The sequence below is a fragment of the Clupea harengus genome, unplaced genomic scaffold (genome assembly GCF_900700415.2).
Source record: "Clupea harengus unplaced genomic scaffold, Ch_v2.0.2, whole genome shotgun sequence".
NCBI classification, from domain to species: domain Eukaryota; kingdom Metazoa; phylum Chordata; class Actinopteri; order Clupeiformes; family Clupeidae; genus Clupea; species Clupea harengus.
The window spans coordinates 26,056-44,027 of record NW_024879579.1 but is presented as its reverse complement, the minus strand read 5'-3'; the positions used below and the strand labels follow the sequence as shown (position 1 = coordinate 44,027).

The window sequence follows — 17,972 nt, the reverse complement described above, 5'->3', positions numbered from 1 at the left end:
ACCAACTATGGCCATGAGGGAGAGGACCATGGAACACCAGACAGTACTAAAATTCATTGCAAATGAGATGCTCTATATGCAACTTCAAAATCACAAATGCACCGTTCAAAAGAAGACAGCAAAATATGTGTTAGCAAAGGCTTGGACTGAGGGAGGACTTTGCATAACCCCTCCTCTTAATCAACACAGTTGTAGGAGCCAAACATGTATTTAAGTGACATTTCCTTTCTTATCTATCAGTTTTGATTGTTGAGTTTGTGTGTTTGAGAGCGTTCACCCCCTCTAGAGGCGGATTGGGAGACTGAAGGGAAGCCTAATTGGGAGGCTGTAAGAGACAGTGATAGGATACCTGGGCGTGGTTGAAGGGGCACGTGTTTTTGACTGTGTGGGTGCCAGGAACAAGCTTTTTTCAGTTTTGTACCACAAACATTTGTTTAAAAAAGAGCCAACTTAGGAACTCAACCTTATGCGTCAATGGTATTCAACAGCCTGTGTTGACTGATCAACAAGTTATATAGAATTGAATGGCTTATACAGTTTTAATTGTTTTAATCAACACAGTGAGCCTAATACTTTCTGTTTTGAGCTATCTGTTGTCCTGTCCTATCTGAGAACCCTGTCTTTCTTATCACTATGGTGCCTCCTAGAGTTAGCAGGACAGCACAGAAATACAATATGCCGTGTGTTTTATCCATATTTAACTCTGCTGGAAATTGCCATCCAGTGGAGGATAGTTCATAGGCCTTGGCTTCTATTTAACAAATGAACCATCCTTGACACTGGCAAGATTGTTTGTTTGAATGTTTGTTTTTGCTGGATATTTTCTGAAGTACTCCAGAATTTAGGCACATAGTTTTTGTGCAGCTGCTTCACCAGCTTCAGTCACTGTGCTTGTCGTGCACAGTAGTAAACAGCAGTGTCCTCTGCTTTCAGACTCTTGGCCTCTAAGTACTGCATGCTGGTGGGGACGTCTTCAGTCAGGGTGAACTGGCCCTTCAGAGACTCTGCATAATAAACTGATCCAGAGTTCATCGCTCCAATCCACTCCAGGTTCCCAGCTGGTTTCTGTCTGATCCAGTGCATCCAGTATCCTCTCATGTCAAATCCAGATATTTTACAGGAGATCTTAACTGTCCCTCCTGGTGTCTTCACTTGAGCAGGAGACTGATCTAGTCTGATCTCATCACAGATAACACCTGGAAAATAATATGTTAAACAATGGTTACTTTGTATGCAATGCCAGAGGTGAATGTTACAATATTATACATGGTACTGTTTTGTGTAGTCTTACATCCACATTACCTTGTCCAAATAGAAGTATGAAAATGAAATGGTAAAATGTTTTTCTGTTCATTCTTCTATCTAAATGTGTACTGTAGCTGTTCCTGCAAGACAATCAAAGGGAATGGGGAATGAGAATAGAGCAAGGGCAGTTATAAAGGAGTGAAGTGAAGCATGACTTTGCATAGACAGCCCTCTTGACTTTCATAAAGGGGAATAGAGGCTCTCCACATTTAGATGTCGTTGATCTCACAAAGTTTCTTATTCTCAAGCATTGGCCTTTTCACTGGCTAGAAGTCACTGTTTTGACTTGTTTCATTAAATGGCCTGCATTTCATTTTGCTTTATTCCATTCTCTTGGCTGAGCTTACAAACATTTCAACTGATATGAGCTCTTACTAGCTGTTAAAATATATTAAAATGAAACGGGAATAGTTGATATAAGTTAATTTATATCATCTATTGTCTGAAAAAAAGATGAATTCATGTAGAAACTCGTGCCTAATTAAACCTTCTCTAGTTTGAAGAAGGACAATACAAGGGATGACAATTTTAATAATTCACACTTTTTTCTTCTTGCAGGCTGTACTCCAGTGGTTAAAGAAGGTTGATAGCCTGCAATAGCTCACCAGTGGTAGTGACACCTTCTCTATTTCAGAGAGCAGCATTTGTTTTTCACACAGCCGTCACTGACAGTTTGACAGTAGAGTGTTACACAGTAGCTCAGACTTCACAGCAGTGTGTTCTGATGAGGAGTTAAAAAGGTGAACGAGAGTTTTCATAGGCTGCCCTCTACCAGCTGAAATAAGTACTGCAGCGTTGATTGGCCAAGAGGGGGCAAGAGGGACTAGTGATGTCAGCACAGTTCGGGCTTGGTTTGGATAGGTACATGGAGCCCACCCATTTCACATTTTCTGAATATTTATTTTACTTTATTTTAATGTTGTTTCACACAAATGTAATATGCTGAGTAATTGTCTATACTGTGCTTAAACATTAATTCTACTCAAGCATTTTGTATTGTTTATATTGTGTCAGTAAAGTTTTTGCACAGGTCCTCTACTGGTTGGTATAACAGTGGTAGCCTGGCACAGTAATAGACAGCTGAGTCTTCAGTCTGCAGGTTCTGCCCTCTCAGAGTCACTGTGCTGCTGAAGGGATCTTTAGAGATGCTGAACTTGCTCTTCAGGGAATCTGCCTTGTAAATATCTCCATTCTCCCATATGTGTGTTATCCACTCCAGTGTTTTCCCTGCAGGCTGTCGAACCCATGCCGTCGCATAGCTACAGCATTCAGTAAGAGAATATCCAGACACCTTACAGGGGATGGTGAGAGGGTCCCCAGGCTTAATTACTATGGAGCTGGGCTGAGTGAGCTCAACATCCGACTGAACATCTAAACAAACAAATAAACAAAAAACAATCAAGTTATTAGTTGCATGCATTCATTACATAAAGATAATGTAATGTAATGGTACACTGATGGCTGTATTGTTTTTGCTAGTCTAGCCTCCAGAGAGACTCACAGGATGCAGCTGTCAGCAACAGTAAGACACTGGTGGGAACCATAATGTGTGCTGGTGTCAAGCTGTTACAGCTCAACTGAGGCAGAGGAAGAGGACGCTGCTCCTTTATGTGGACTGTTTCATCAGGGCTTTATACACAGGGAATGGGATCAGACAAGATCATCCAATGGCAGAGGGGAAAAATAACCAGAATCTGAGTTGCAAATTCAAACTGTGATGATTATGACTATGCAGAATTAAAACGATGATGTCTGGGGCTTCATAATGTCTCAACATGTTGATGAAGGCAATAGGGGTCTGATTTTTTGGCTGTAACTGTACAGTATAGTATATACCTGTAATGTACTGAACTAAAGAGATATTTTTCTTTATATCAGTCCACCACTCCACGAGCATCACAGCTTATTTTAACGGCACCGCTGAAACACTCAGACAAAGGAATGCAAGTGGCATGAAAGGGATAAAGAAGCTAATATTGTATACTTGGGCTCAGTAAGCAATGTCACATTAATGTCACACTATTGTGCCATTTAAAATGTGTCAGCTATTGTGATGTTTGATGTCTGGATGTGGCATGTTTCAATGCAATAGTTATGATGTGAGTTTGTGAGTTTTTTCAATGAAAGGCACTTGTGTATCGTCACAGTAGACAAAAGATTGGTGGGTAAATAAATAAATCATTTATGAAAAAATAAATACTAAGGTGAACAAATAATGACTTTGTATTTGCGATATTTGGTACTTCATGTTATGTGAACATTTATCATTGAGTTTTTTTTTTTTTTACAAGGAAAGGTATTTTGGTCCTATCTGAACTGCAGTTACACTTTGTCCCCTGATCCAGAAAAATGGCATGTGTTTTTGTGCTGCACTTAAGCTTTATCTCTCACTGTGGCTCTCGAGCACAGTAGTACACAGCAGAGTCTTCGGTTTTCAGGCTGTTCATCTGTAGGTAGCTCTGCTTCCTGCTGTTGTCTCTGGAAATTGTGAACCTTCCCTGAATGGACTGAGCGTAGTATGTAGAACTACTTGATGTGGGGTGAATTAGAGCCAGCCACTCCAGCCCTTTTCCTGGACCTTGTCTGATCCAAGCTATCCAAGGATCACTGCTAAAGCCAGAGTACGTGCATGTCAGTTTGTGGGAGTCTCCGGGTTTAAGAACTACAGGCTCAGATTCAGTCAGAGTCTGACCCCTGGAATCTGCAGACAAAGACCAAATCAATCAGATTAGCTCGAAAATGGTCTACAATTTAATAGAATAAAGAAATAAAAATGAGTGGCTCTTACCTGCAACGTATATTGCTATTAGGACAAACACAGTTAACATGTTCATGTTGTCACAGTTGTTGTCTTTCTCGTATGCAGTGCCTGTGCCCCATGGGCTATATATCCACACTCTTGATTTGTGCGTGAACTCTCCCCGTTTGGGATGGCTAATTAGGATTCAACAGAAAGAGTAGGAGGAGACATCTTGTCAGATGTCAGATACACAGATGGCAGAAAGTCTTGGGTAAAAACGCCCTCGAGAGACTGAAATGGAGATTGTGCATTCATTTTAGATAACAAACACTTTTGGAATGCATGAAAAGCTCATTTTTGACCGTTATATTTCAAAGGCCTCTAAGTAGATCCCCCTAATACAGTCCCTTTGTGGTACAACCTTACAGCTTCATAAACTATTGAAGAGGATGTTTTTGAGGAGGGATTCTACGTAGTTATCAACAGACCATTGGTTTCTACTGTCTATATATTGTGAGTGTTATTATATGAGTCTGTATTGACCTTAGCAGGAGAACACAATGTTGGCGATAGTTTGATAGTTGTGTGTATATCAGAGCCATTCTGTAGTGTCACACAGGTGGTGTCATATCTGCACATGCACACGTGTTGTATGCACAGTTTGGTGTAGGACCATGATTCATGATGGGACAGGTATCTGTGCAGATATATGGATTAATGTTCTCTGACTGGCATGTCAACTAATGTATAATCATGTATCAAACTGGTGTTTGAGTACTAGCTAAATCTATGTCTCATCGCTCATTTTGTGGTATCATGGTGCTTCAGTTCAGTTCAGTTCAGTTCGGTTCTTCCGTTCATGCTGTTCATATGCAGATACATCTGACTCTTGCTGTTGTCTCTGGTGATGGTGAACCTTCCTTAATCAGCATCTGAGTAGTGTTTAGAGGTCATCTGTATGCATCTGAGTAGTGTTTAGAGGTCATCTGTATGCATCTGAGTAGTGTAGTGTTTAGAGGTCATCTGTACGCATCTGAGTAGTGTTTAGAGGTCATCTGTATGCATCTGAGTAGTGTTTAGAGGTCATCTGTATGTATATGAGTAGTGTTTAGAGGTCATCTGTATGCATCTGAATAGTGTTTAGAGGTCATCTGTATGTATATGAGTAGTGTTTAGAGGTCATCTGTATGCATCTGAGTAGTGTTTAGAGGTCATCTGTATGTATCTGAGTAGTGTTTAGAGGTCATCTGTATGCATCTGAGTAGTGTTTAGAGGTCATCTGTACGCATCTGAGTAGTGTTTAGAGGTCATCTGTATGTATATGAGTAGTGTTTAGAGGTCATCTGTATGCATCTGAGTAGTGTTTAGAGGTCATCTGTATGCATCTGAGTAGTGCTTAGAGGTCATCTGTATGTATGCAGCCCATTCCAAGCCTTTTCCAGGGGTTCGTCTGATTTAAGCAATGAAACAATGGCCACCAAACCCAGTGTACATGCAGGTCAGTCTGTGAGCGGTTAGCATCGTGAGTCATTCCTCCATACTCACCTTTCAGACAGAGAGTTATGAGAATGATCTCAGTCACAAATGGAATCATCATGGTGTCAACAATATGATTGAGAATGCAAAAAAAGCGTGAAGAAATACAGTTCAGAAGTAGACAGTGATTTTAACACTGGGCAATTTAATGGCTAGTCATGTTGAATGGAAAACGTCTTTGCCGTATGAACATTTTTACTTCTTTCCTGTTTATGAAAATACAGTATTAACTCACAAACATAATAAGATAGATGGCTTTTGACAACTAGGGTATTAATACATTTCATCTGTCCAACAATTCTCATACATTTTTATTCTGCACAAACTTTACACACAGCAAGCACAACAATGTGTTATGATGAGTTGAAGGGGAGGGTTCGTTTGCAACGGCTGCCCTCTGGTGGCTGAAATAATTCTTGTTTTGACGTTTCATGCAGTGCTCACTGAGGAGAGCATCAGATACCGGCGATGACAGCACAGTTTGGATTGGACAGGAGTATGGAGTCCATCGTGTTACACTATCTACACACACACCAGGCATCCAGGATATACAGTATGTAGTTCTATGGACAGAACACTCCACAAAAATGTAAAAAAAAAAAAAGCTTTCACAGCACATTGCCAACTATATCGCTAAAAGGTACCCGTTTGTATGTTATCAAGCGTTTACCAGTGCGAACTGGACTGTTTATGGTGATTGAAAGATTTTGCATGCTTTTTATGTAGTAAGCATGCTAGTTTTAGACAACAACTCCTTGCTGTTGCTTTAAAAAATGAACTACTGTCTCATTGTCACAATTTTGGTAAATTGATAATGAAACATTCACCGATTTTAACCTAGCGTAGGCATTTAGCTTTCAGCGTGTCTGACAGCTGGAGGTATTCATTGTAGTAGACGTACTGCCTCAGTGACTCTTTAAGAAAACTTCTGTTACGACCTGATCCACGAGAGCGCAACATATAAAGGGACGCTGACACAAGTTTGGACTTAATGAAAATAATTATTTTAATAGACAAACAAGACGCAAAAACATATGGGGCGCCGTTTGTAAAATGTTGCACGTTCGAAAATCCTGCTCAGTTTTGCTACATTTAGCATTTTCATATGGAACAAAAAGCACGACAATATTCGAATGTCACTTTTTCAAGCATTTAGAGAGAAATTCATGTAAATTCATGCGATAACTTTTCCAAGGATATTTTTTGGCAGTAACACAAAGTTGTTGAATAATATAAATGTTTCATCTAAATGTAAATGTTAAATATAAACGTAAATGTTCAATGTTATATATAAATGTTAAATGTAAATGTTAAATGTAAATGTAAATGTTAAATGTAAATGTAAATGTTCAGTCTACATGTCAGACTTGATGACAGAACATTAGAATATTTACGGTAATTCATAGCTTTCAGTAACACTACCAGGGATACCTTGCGGGCAAAATGTGTCGACCAACAGTGGACATCGTCGAGCAGTGAAACCTACTCAATTACGATCGCCATCAAACACAGATCATACCACAATAGCCAGACAGAGATATCTAGAAAAAAAAATACATTTTGGGAACCTGTGATCCCTTTACTGCACCCGCTGATATTTGTATTTCTGTAACGTCGTAGAAGTCCCTGCCTGAGCTCCAGTTTGGAGATATTTACATATATCTAATAGAAAATCCGTCCCCCTACACACCTCAAAAACTGAAAGCCTACCAAAAGCACAGATAGTAATTTAATTTTCAGAAGGGGATGGGTTAATAACGATGTCGTCTGGAAGGTGAAAAACTAATAAACATCTTCATTATCAGAGCAAAGATGATTGCCATTTAATAGCTAGCTACCAGCTAGCGAGCTACATGCTGTTAGCTAGCAACCTTTAGCCTACCCAACACTGTTCTTTATCATTTTACACAATTTCCTGGTTAACACAAGTACAACCACCTGGTCTGGCGAATGACAACTGAAATTATCTTCCCAAGTATTTTCTACTGGCATTGTAGTATTACCAGTTGGATGACAAAATACAGTAGCCTAGCCTAGTTGCTTAGGTACTTGTCGCAATCTCAGAGCAGAAACCGGGTAATCCAATTTTAATCGTGTTGATGCTTTGTTTCTTGACTTTATTTCTTGATCTATTCCCGTTTTAGGTAGTTATTCTGATGAATGAGGCGACCAAAACAGGGTTAATGCTTTTATTGCAAGCTCCAAAAAGAAGGCTAGTTTACTGCCTGCCTGAGAAAAGTTGACCCAGAAGACGTCTACAATCAGCTGGAAACAGCCGGGCTTGTCTCCTCGCCGATTTGAACAGCCAACCGAGCAACAACTGTCTGGCATTTTACTACCTATGTCAGACAATTTTAAAGCGGATATATTAAATAATCTTGAATGAAAGATGGTCAGTTCCAGTATAAATTCCAGTGGTAGACAGCTGTGGAGTGTATTTTCTTGCCCGCAAGCTGGTAATTCTGACGTGACGTGAAAACTATGAAAGCCAATTACCGTAAATATTGTAAGGTTCAGTCTTCAAATCTGACATGTAGACTGAACATTTAACATTTACATTTACATTTAACATTTACATTTACATTTACATTTAACATTTACATTTAACATTTATATATAACATTGAACATTTACGTTTATATTTAACATTTACATTTACATTTAACATTTACATTTATATTTAACATTTACATTTAGATGAAACATTTATATTATTCAACAACTTTGTGTTACTGCCAAAAAATATCCTTGGAAAAGTTATCGCATGAATTTACATGAATTTCTCTCTAAATGCTTGAAAAAGTGACATTCGAATATTGTCGTGCTTTTTGTTCCATATGAAAATGCTAAATATAGCAAAACTGAGCAGGATTTTCGAACGTGCAACATTTTACAAACGGCGCCCCATAAAAACAAGGACAACCAAGAAACAATGTCTAGGGATTTCTATATTGGCCATGTATCAGAGGAAACAGGACACAAAGTAGCGGTGTGTATGTATATGTGTACAGATGCGTCAATGTGTGTGACCCAAAGAAAGGTGAGAGAGAGCTGGGGAGGGGGATATGGGTTATGGGCCGATTGAGTTGATTGTTGCTGTTGTCTATGGAGATGGCGAACCTTCCGAACAGTTCGTGAGTAGTATATGTAAGCACTGTCATATGTGATAGTTGACACACACATGTTTTTAGTACTGTGCTGCAGACTTTCATACCACTGTGACTCTCGAGCACAGTAATAAACAGCTGTGTCCTCAGTCTTCAGACTGCCCATCTGCAGATAGAGTTGATTCTTGTTGTCGTCTCTGGAGATGCTGAATCGTCCCTGTGCAGAGCTTGAATAATATTTAGAACTACCACCACCATTTGTGATAGTTGACAACCATTCCAGGCCTTTCCCAGGAGCCTGTCTGACCCAGCCCATCCAGTGGCTGCTGAATGTGAACACAGCAGCTGTGCAGGTCAGTTTGTGAGATCCTCCGGGGTTAATCACTACTGGTTCAGATTCAGTCAGGGTCACACCCTGACCACCTGTAAACACACAATTTAAAAGAAGGGAGAATACTTCAATCAACTGTTCCTCTTAAAGTATCCTTTCTAGCATAACGCATTAAATATTACCTGTGAAGCACACAGCCATAGCTGTTAAGATTACAACAGTGAAGAGACTCATATTCCACTGAGAGAAGTAAATCATGGATGAACTGCAGTGTTGCAGGGTAACAGAGTTTATGAATGTGTAGCTTTTTTGCATGAGCTCCTCCCCTTTGCTGGTTGGCAGATGCATGGCAGAAGACCCCACAACACCCAGACAGTCTCCCAGTGTCGGAAGAGATGGAACATCAGACCTACACAGACACAATATTTCCCCTTCTTGAGCTTCCATGTGTTTTTTTTCAGCTTGAACGTTCATTGGAAATTAAGGGATCCCTGGAGAACGAATCCAGGAAAACACCTCCTCTGACAGAGAAATTAACAAATACCAATGTGCTACGTAAGGATGTACATATAACAAATATATACAGAGACGATGTCCATTTCAGCCATCATTTCAGCACAGACAGAATAAACACTGTTTAATTTGAGCTAATATGAGTTTATAAACAGATTGATTGCTCTCATTCTAATGCGTCTCCATATTTGCATTGCTTGTTTTGTGACACCTCATGGCAGTTAATATACTTCATTTCTTCTGTCATACATTTAGGCACAGATATTCTGTACATACGGTATATTTCACAGCTGTGTGTGGACCGTATATATTTCCAAACACATCCAATGAGCAACTATCCGATGGAGTCTGAAAGAAAGGTGACCCAACTACTCAATATCCATTTAAACTAGACGCGCTGGCGTAGCGGTGTGTTATATGACCGTCACATTAAGTGAGACAATTAGCATGGATGGGTTATGAAATCAAGGGCCCCTGGACAAGAAAGCAAGAAGCAACTACAACCACCCTGTGCTTGACATATTTAATACCTGCAGATTGCCAACAGGAGTCACACCACATGAACACATGATGCAATAAGATATGTATTTGGATTACCAAAAATAGCACATTAATGGACAAATTGTAAGACACCTTTTTAGCCACAGGGTTCTCTTTCCTGGTCCTCAACGCAGCATTTCTGTCTCATCGTACTAGAAATTGAGGCAGTGAACGTCATACAATGTTGTAGAACTGATCTGACCCATGACACCTTTCTCTCATTCATTCAGACAGGTCCTAACCCTGATTATACACTGATATTTCAATAATGGTTCTGTGTTGAATCCTTTTGAAAAGGAGCCTCCGGGGAGGTTTTTGTTCTGCTATGGTGATGTTTTGCTACACGGTGAGTATCGGGCACAGTAGTACACAGCCGAGTCTTCAGTCTGCAGGCTCTGTCCCAGTAGAGTCACTGTGCTGCTGGAAGTGTCTCTGGAGACGCTGAACTTGCTCTTCAGTTTGTCACTGTGATGTGTGCTCCCATCAGAGCATATGAGTGCAATCCACTCCAGTGCTTTTCCAGCAGGTTGTTTTATCCAGCCGGTACAGTAGCTTCCATCCGTAAGTGAATACCCAGAAACACCACAGGACAGGGTCAATACTTGGCCCGGCTGTGTGTTCACAGAGCTTTGCTGATTGAGCTGAACTTGACAATAGACACCTGTGAAAACAAATAAGATCATTACATGCAAAGAAAATCAAAGATATGAATGAAGGATTACTCGTTAAAAAGATATGAGTAACTCACACGAGATATTAACCAGCAGCAGTAAGAGGAGAGATGTAGGAAACATGATGTGTCTTCAAGATCAGCAGGTAAGAGCCGCCACTCTGACCTTGAGCTGTTTGAGTGACAGGGAAACTTGTGCTTCACATTAAATACAGAGAGGGCAGGGTGAGGCTGGTGGCATTTGAATATTGTGACAAGACAGAATAGAAAGGCCAAGCATGTTTGGTTACTCCAGTGACACACCCGTCAACAAATACATCATGTCACATTTAACTATTTCCAATTAAACAGATTTTGAAATGTCATGTCACATCAGAATGTGAATGACATGTGTAATGGCATATAATGGCATTGCAACCATCCTTATAAACATATGAACATGTCCATAGCTTTTTATAACCACCTTTATAACATGTTATAGTGGTAGAGGCCCTTATGTGATCTATAATAACCTATAATGCATTAAAATATTTCCTATTTTCCAAAGGTTATTATAGTAATGCATTCTAATATTTCATATTATACTTATTCACAATCAAATATAATAAATAGTAAATGGGGTTTACTTCAAAATATATTATTGAATTTCTAACAACTAATCCCAACACATATACTGAAACATTTTAAAGCATTACTGTGAATATTAGGCAAAGAGAGTATAATTTGCGTGCCTTTATGTGGTGTATTTAATGATGCAACACAGTTTGACAGGATCATTCAGGGCTTTCTTTCACGCTATTCTGCTTAAAGGCATAACCAGTGGGTGACATTCAGAATTGTTTGCGCGATTGCAATTGTTTTATAATGGTTTGGTGTTGTAACTCAAGAAGTTTTAATATATTAATATTATTTATACATATATATTGGCCAAGAGGGGGCAAGAGGGACTAGTGATGTCAGCACAGTTTGGATGCTGCAGCCTGATTTGCATTCGTGAATTCTTAAACCGCACACATATGATGAAACAGTTAGAGAACAGCATACAGTAGCATCATCATTGTAAATGGTGCTGAGAGAGTATTGATGTGCATTACCAGATACAAAAAAATCACAACTGGGGCCTAAAGTTTTAGCTTTTGCAAGCTTTTGCCAGAGTTTGTTCTGTTAAATGGTTCGAATTTGATGGCTGGAGAGAAAGCTCTTTAGTTGAATTTTATGTAACAGACATTGTAGATCCCCTTTCATCTTGAGAGAAAATATTTTATTCATGTATATGATACACCCCTAGCGGGAGCACGGGCGCAACCGGGCTGATAACATCTTAATTACGTGCATGTAGCCACAAAAATAAAAAACATTTTACCATAAACAGACTTTTATCTGAAAAAGCACTAATACTGCCACAAGCACACGTAATATCAAATGCCTGTGTTCAACAGTTCATTAGAAAACGACCAAAAGAAAAACGTGGTATGCCCCCTGCTGTGCCCCACCCCCTGACGCCTACTCAAACTAATCGTCCATTTAAACATGCTGTCTTTGCCAAAATGTCTTGTTTTCTGCCATGAAAAAATCGTTATCTATCCAAACAACTAAATGATGACACTGAATAGTTTAACTGAGGATAATATTGTGGTTTATTTATGTACTCACATCACAGCACAAAACATGCCTCCATTTCCCATATCATATGATCTCAATCTTCTCGAGCTCCTCGTGGCCATGACAAATACAAAAAAAATGTAAAACATACCTGAATAATCAAAGCCATATATCTCTTCTACGAAACTGTGTAGTTTTTATTGGCCACAGTACATTTTATTCCTTGTTCTACCGTAATTTTCATGTCTAGTGCCCACAAACCAACCACTTCCTGTAACAGATGACCGCATTCAAAATGTCTGTTTCTCCAATCCAGTTACTATAAACTGATTGACACCTATTCTATCCAATAGTACTCATTCTCATGTTTACAATGGTATGCCCATTGCCTGTCTTTGAATAATTTTAGGGTGTGATTGGTTCACTCCTAACTGAAGGTTCTATGGTGCGCTTTCCATGCGCCAGAAGAGCCATTTCAACCACAGGCTTTGCGCATGCAAAACAACACGTGGAGTTCGCCCATGGACACAATTTTTTGACCACAGGTCAAAAAGATCAAAATAGTTTTGCTTCGTGACTGCTGTAGCTTAAAAATGAAGAAATAATTTGTGGAGATTATATTTGACAGCGATGCCTGACGCTATTCAGATGACTGAAAATGGTTTAGCAGATGGACAGTTGTGGCTATACGCTACGAGGAACAGCTGGATTGTGTCCTAGACATGACATGTAAGTATCTATATCTGCATTTATGTTTTCAGACACGCATAATACTATTAGTATGCACTTTGGTTTGTTCTCACAATATTGGCTTGCCTATGTATTTGTCTGGCAAATTAGCCAGCCTGCTAGCATGCTCGCTAAGGTTAGCTACATGGTATTTTTGCTGTGTTGTGTGCTCGTAATGTAAACTGTGTAAATACATATCTGTATGTATGGTTTCACACACGCATAATACTATTGGTATGCATTTTTGTACATTTCCAAATTATTGGCTTGCCTATGTATTTGTCTGGCAAATTAGCAAGCCTGCTAGCAAATTCGCTAACGTTAGCTACATGCTATTTTTGCTGTGTTGTGTCCTCGTGATGCAAACTATACATATCTGCATGTATTCGTTCACACACGCATAATACTATTAGCATACATTTTGGTATGTATGGTATGTTATATTTATCCTGTTGTGTACTCTCTATGTGTTCAGTTATTTTACAATGTCTTGTTCAGGTATACTTACACAGTAATCTATATATATTTTTTTTTGCTGGATTGCTGAGTTGTTTGTGTAACCTTTGCCAATTGATACATTTTTTCCAGAGAGATGTCCCTGCAGGAGATGCATCTGTCCGCTCCCCACTCATTTCATCTCATCTGAACAGATCTCATCAGAACAGAACTCATCTCATCCCTCCACACACCACCTCCACATCCCTCCCCACACCCCACTACACCACCTCCACACCCCATCACACCCCTCCACACACCACCTCCACACACCACCTCCACACCCCACCACACCACCTCCACACACCTCCGAACCCCACTACACCACCTCCAAACCCCACTACACCACCTCCAAACCCCACTACACCACCTCCACACACCACTACACCACCTCCACACACCACCAAACGCCTCCACACACCACTACACCACCTCCACACACCACTACACCACCTCCACACCCCACCACACACCTCCACACACCACTACACCACCTCCACACCCCACCACACACCTCCACACCCCACCACACACCTCCACACACCACTACACCACCTCCACACCCCACTACACCACCTCCACACCCACCACACACCTCCACACACCACTACACACCTCCACCACACACCTCCACACACCACCACACCACCTCCACACCCACCACACGCCACCACACACCTCCACACACCACTACACACCTCCACACACCACTACACCACCTCCACACACCTCCACACACCACTACACCACCTCCACACCCCACCACACGCCTCCACACACCACTACACACCTCCACACACCACCACACACCTCCACACACCACTACACCACCTCCACACACCACTACACCACCTCCACACACCACTACACCACCTCCACACACCACCACACACCTCCACACACCACTACACCACCTCCACACCCACTACACCACCTCCACACACCACTACACCACCTCCACACCCCACCACACACCACTACACCACCTCCACACACCCACCACACACCTCCACACACCACTACACCACCTCCACACACCACACACACCTCCACACCCCACCACACACCTCCACACACCACTACACCACCTCCACACCCCACCACACACCTCCACACACCACTACACCACCTCCACACACCACTACACCACCTCACACACCACCACACACCTCCACACCCCACCACACACCACCACACACCTCCACACACCCCTACACCACCTCCACACACCACTACACCACCTCCACAAACCACTACACCACCTCCACACCCTACCACACCACCTCCACACCCCACCACACACCTCCACACCCCTTTACTACACAAACATCAGGACAGGCTACCTTTGAGTACAAAACCACAAAACATACATGATGTACTTTTATATGGATCTGGATAGGTTTTTGGGTATATTTTGGAGAGGCTATAGACCATCATATGTGTTGTCACAATAAATTACAATATATTACACTGAAATTAATTCAGAATGGTTTGCTGTAGCACAGAAGGCAAGAAAAAAGTATGAATTCTTGATGTACAGTGACAGGTACTGGATTTTGTATTTGGTGAGGTTGGAGAGGTTATGAGACACTTGGAGACGTCTAAAGGTACCATATGGAAACTGATGTGTAACACTTGTAAACATTTGTCTATCTACTACACACACTGTCAAGATGTTGTTGCATCAGGGAATGTAAATGTTAGTTTCCTATGACATTCAAAACCCAGTTCTACACTGAAACATAAAAAAAACACTAGGCGTTTTATGTTTTTTTCTGACAAAAATGTTGGTTTTGCTGCTCTGAAATGTAAACTAAAATGACATAATAAAACACTTTAACTGATTGCATTTGATGGGCCAAGTGTCTTCTTTAATTTAAGCCATGAATGGTTATTATGCAATGTTTAGAACCATAGATATTCAAGTTTTAAATGGGACAGTGAAATATAGGCGGAAATTGTCAAAAAATACCCTTCTGAACTAACAGGTTAACATCTCAGTTCCCTGTGTAGTGACAGATTTCAGAGTTGTTTTTGTACAGCTCTGTAGTCTCTTGTGTGACAGTGTCTCTCGAGCGCAGTAATAAACAGCTGTGTCCTCAGATTTCAGGCTTTTCACTTGCAAGTGCACCTTGTTAGTGTTGGCGTCTTTGGTGATGGAGAACTGGCCCTGGAGAGACTGGGCAAATATTGTGCCAGTGCCACTATCTATGCGGCCAATCCACTCCAGTCCCTTTCCTGGTTTCTGACGGATCCAGTGCCAGTAGCTGTTCATGGAAATCCCAGACACAGTGCAGGACAGAGTGACTGCCTCTCCAGGTCTCTTCACCACTGGACCAGAGGAGGTCAGAGACTGGCCATAAACATCTTAAAGACAAAAAATAAGAGCGTTAAAATGATTTTTTTTTTACCAGTCTTCTGAACCCTTCAGATCAGTTGTGTTTGAGGAGGGAGAGGATGATAATACTCACATGAAAAGAAGGTCAGAACAATGCCACCACCTAAAAGCATCATTGCTTCAGTAAATGTGTTTACAATGAAAAGACTGAAGATATTGAGGTTATGACTCGACAATATGAATTCAGGGACTATCTTAAAACTAATAGCTATTTATAAGCCATAACCCGTGCAGTAGGGAGTGGCCTTGTTCACTGATGCAAACAGATATTTGCATCTTTAGGATTTCATAAGGGAAAATAATGTCTGCACTGTCTGTCACAACGGGACTGTGAAAGGTGTAAATGTACCCACTCCTAAAACCTCAGTTGTCAGTGTTCTCACAACAATTTTCCTAGCATGATGTGCTACTAAATACACAATCTCTACCTACACAGAACATTTACATTTACATTTACATTTAGCAGACGCTTTTATCCAAAGCAACTTACATATGTGCGACTTACAATGTATACACATTTTTTACATTTACACTGATGGCACACTGCACATCAGGAGCAATTAGGGGTTCAGTGTCTTGCTCAAGGACACTTCGACAGGGAATCGAACTAGCAACCTTCTGATTACTAAACGACTTCTCTACCACTGTACCACTGTCGCCCCCCTAGATAAAGACCACTAAGATGGGTATTTCATGCATATTGATGGATGTATTTTGAGGACTTCAGGATTAAGATGTTAATGCATGATGTTTTTGTGATCAACTATACAATATATGAACGTTAATTGTTTTATAATGGTTTGGTTTTGTAACTCAAGAAGTTTTAATATATTAATATTATTCATACATATTTGTTGCAACAAAGAATGTTTATAGCCTGCAATAGCTCACCAGTGGTAGTGACACCTTCTTTATTTCAGAGAGCAGCATTTGTTTTTCACACAGCCGTCACTGACAGTTTGACAGTAGAGTGTTACACAGTAGCTCAGACTTCACAGCAGTGTGTTCTGATGAGTTAAAAAGGTGAAGGAGAGTTTTCATAGGCTGCCCTCTACCAGCTGAAATAAGTACTGCAGCGTTGATTGGCCAAGAGGGGGCAAGAGGGACTAGTGATTCCAGCACAGTTTGGATTTTACACTCTCTGAATATTTATTTCACTGTCACTTTATTTTAATGCTATTTCATATAGAACTATAATATGCTGTGTAATTGTCTAAACTGTTCTCAAATATTTAAATTGTTTATATTGTGTCAGTAAAGTTTTTGCACAGGTCCTCTACTGGTTGGTATAACAGTGGTAGCCTGGCACAGTAATAGACAGCTGAGTCTTCAGTCTGCAGGTTCTGCCCTCTCAGAGTCACTGTGCTGCTGGAGGGATCTTTAGAGATGCTGAACTTGCTCTTCAGGGAATCTTTTTGGGTTATACCACCACCTCCCCATATGTGCACTATCCACTCCAGTGATTTCCCTGCAGGCTGTCGGATCCATGCTGTTGCGTAGCTATTATCAGTAACAGCGTATCCGGACACCTTACAGGGGATGGTGAGAGGGTCCCCAGGCTTAATTACTATGGAGCTGGGCTGAGTGAGCTCAACATCCGACTGAACATCTAAACAAAGAAATAATTCAAATGCAAATTCAAACTGTGATGATTATGACTATGCAGAACTCAAACGATGATGTCATCACAAGGGGATCTGGGGCGTTATAATGTCTCAACATGTTGATGAAGGCAATAGGGGTCTGATTTTTGGCTGTAACTGTACAGTACAGTATAACACGTGTGTGTTGCTGTGAGTTGTTCGTGCAATAAAAACTGACTGCAGTCAGCCTTGTTGTTGTTACCAGTAATGTACTGAACTGCAGATATATTTTCTTTTCGTCAGTCCACCACTCCACGAGCACCACAGCTTATTTAACGGCACCGCTGAAACACTCAGACAAAGGGATGCAAGTGCATGAAAGGATAAAGACGCTAATTTTGTCTACTTGGGCTCAGTAAGCAA

At 40.7% G+C, this 17,972-nt stretch overlaps 4 gene segments (V, D, J or C); all 4 read right to left on the bottom strand.

Annotated features, from left to right (window-relative positions):
• Nucleotides 1–882: 882 nt before the first annotated feature.
• LOC122129027 lies at nt 883–1,388 on the bottom strand. The segment is given in 2 exon segments: nt 883–1,196; nt 1,303–1,388. Coding segments are annotated over 2 exon segments (366 nt in total).
• Nucleotides 1,389–2,305: 917 nt separating this feature from the next.
• Nucleotides 2,306–2,898, bottom strand: LOC122129026. The segment is given in 2 exon segments: nt 2,306–2,676; nt 2,807–2,898. Coding segments are annotated over 2 exon segments (414 nt in total).
• A 794-nt stretch (nt 2,899–3,692) lies between these two features.
• LOC122129025 lies at nt 3,693–9,277 on the bottom strand. The segment is given in 4 exon segments: nt 3,693–4,006; nt 4,094–4,108; nt 8,776–9,111; nt 9,202–9,277. Coding segments are annotated over 4 exon segments (741 nt in total).
• A 6,272-nt stretch (nt 9,278–15,549) lies between these two features.
• On the bottom strand, nt 15,550–16,095 carry LOC122129024. The segment is given in 2 exon segments: nt 15,550–15,935; nt 16,040–16,095. Coding segments are annotated over 2 exon segments (429 nt in total).
• Nucleotides 16,096–17,972: the final 1,877 nt, after the last annotated feature.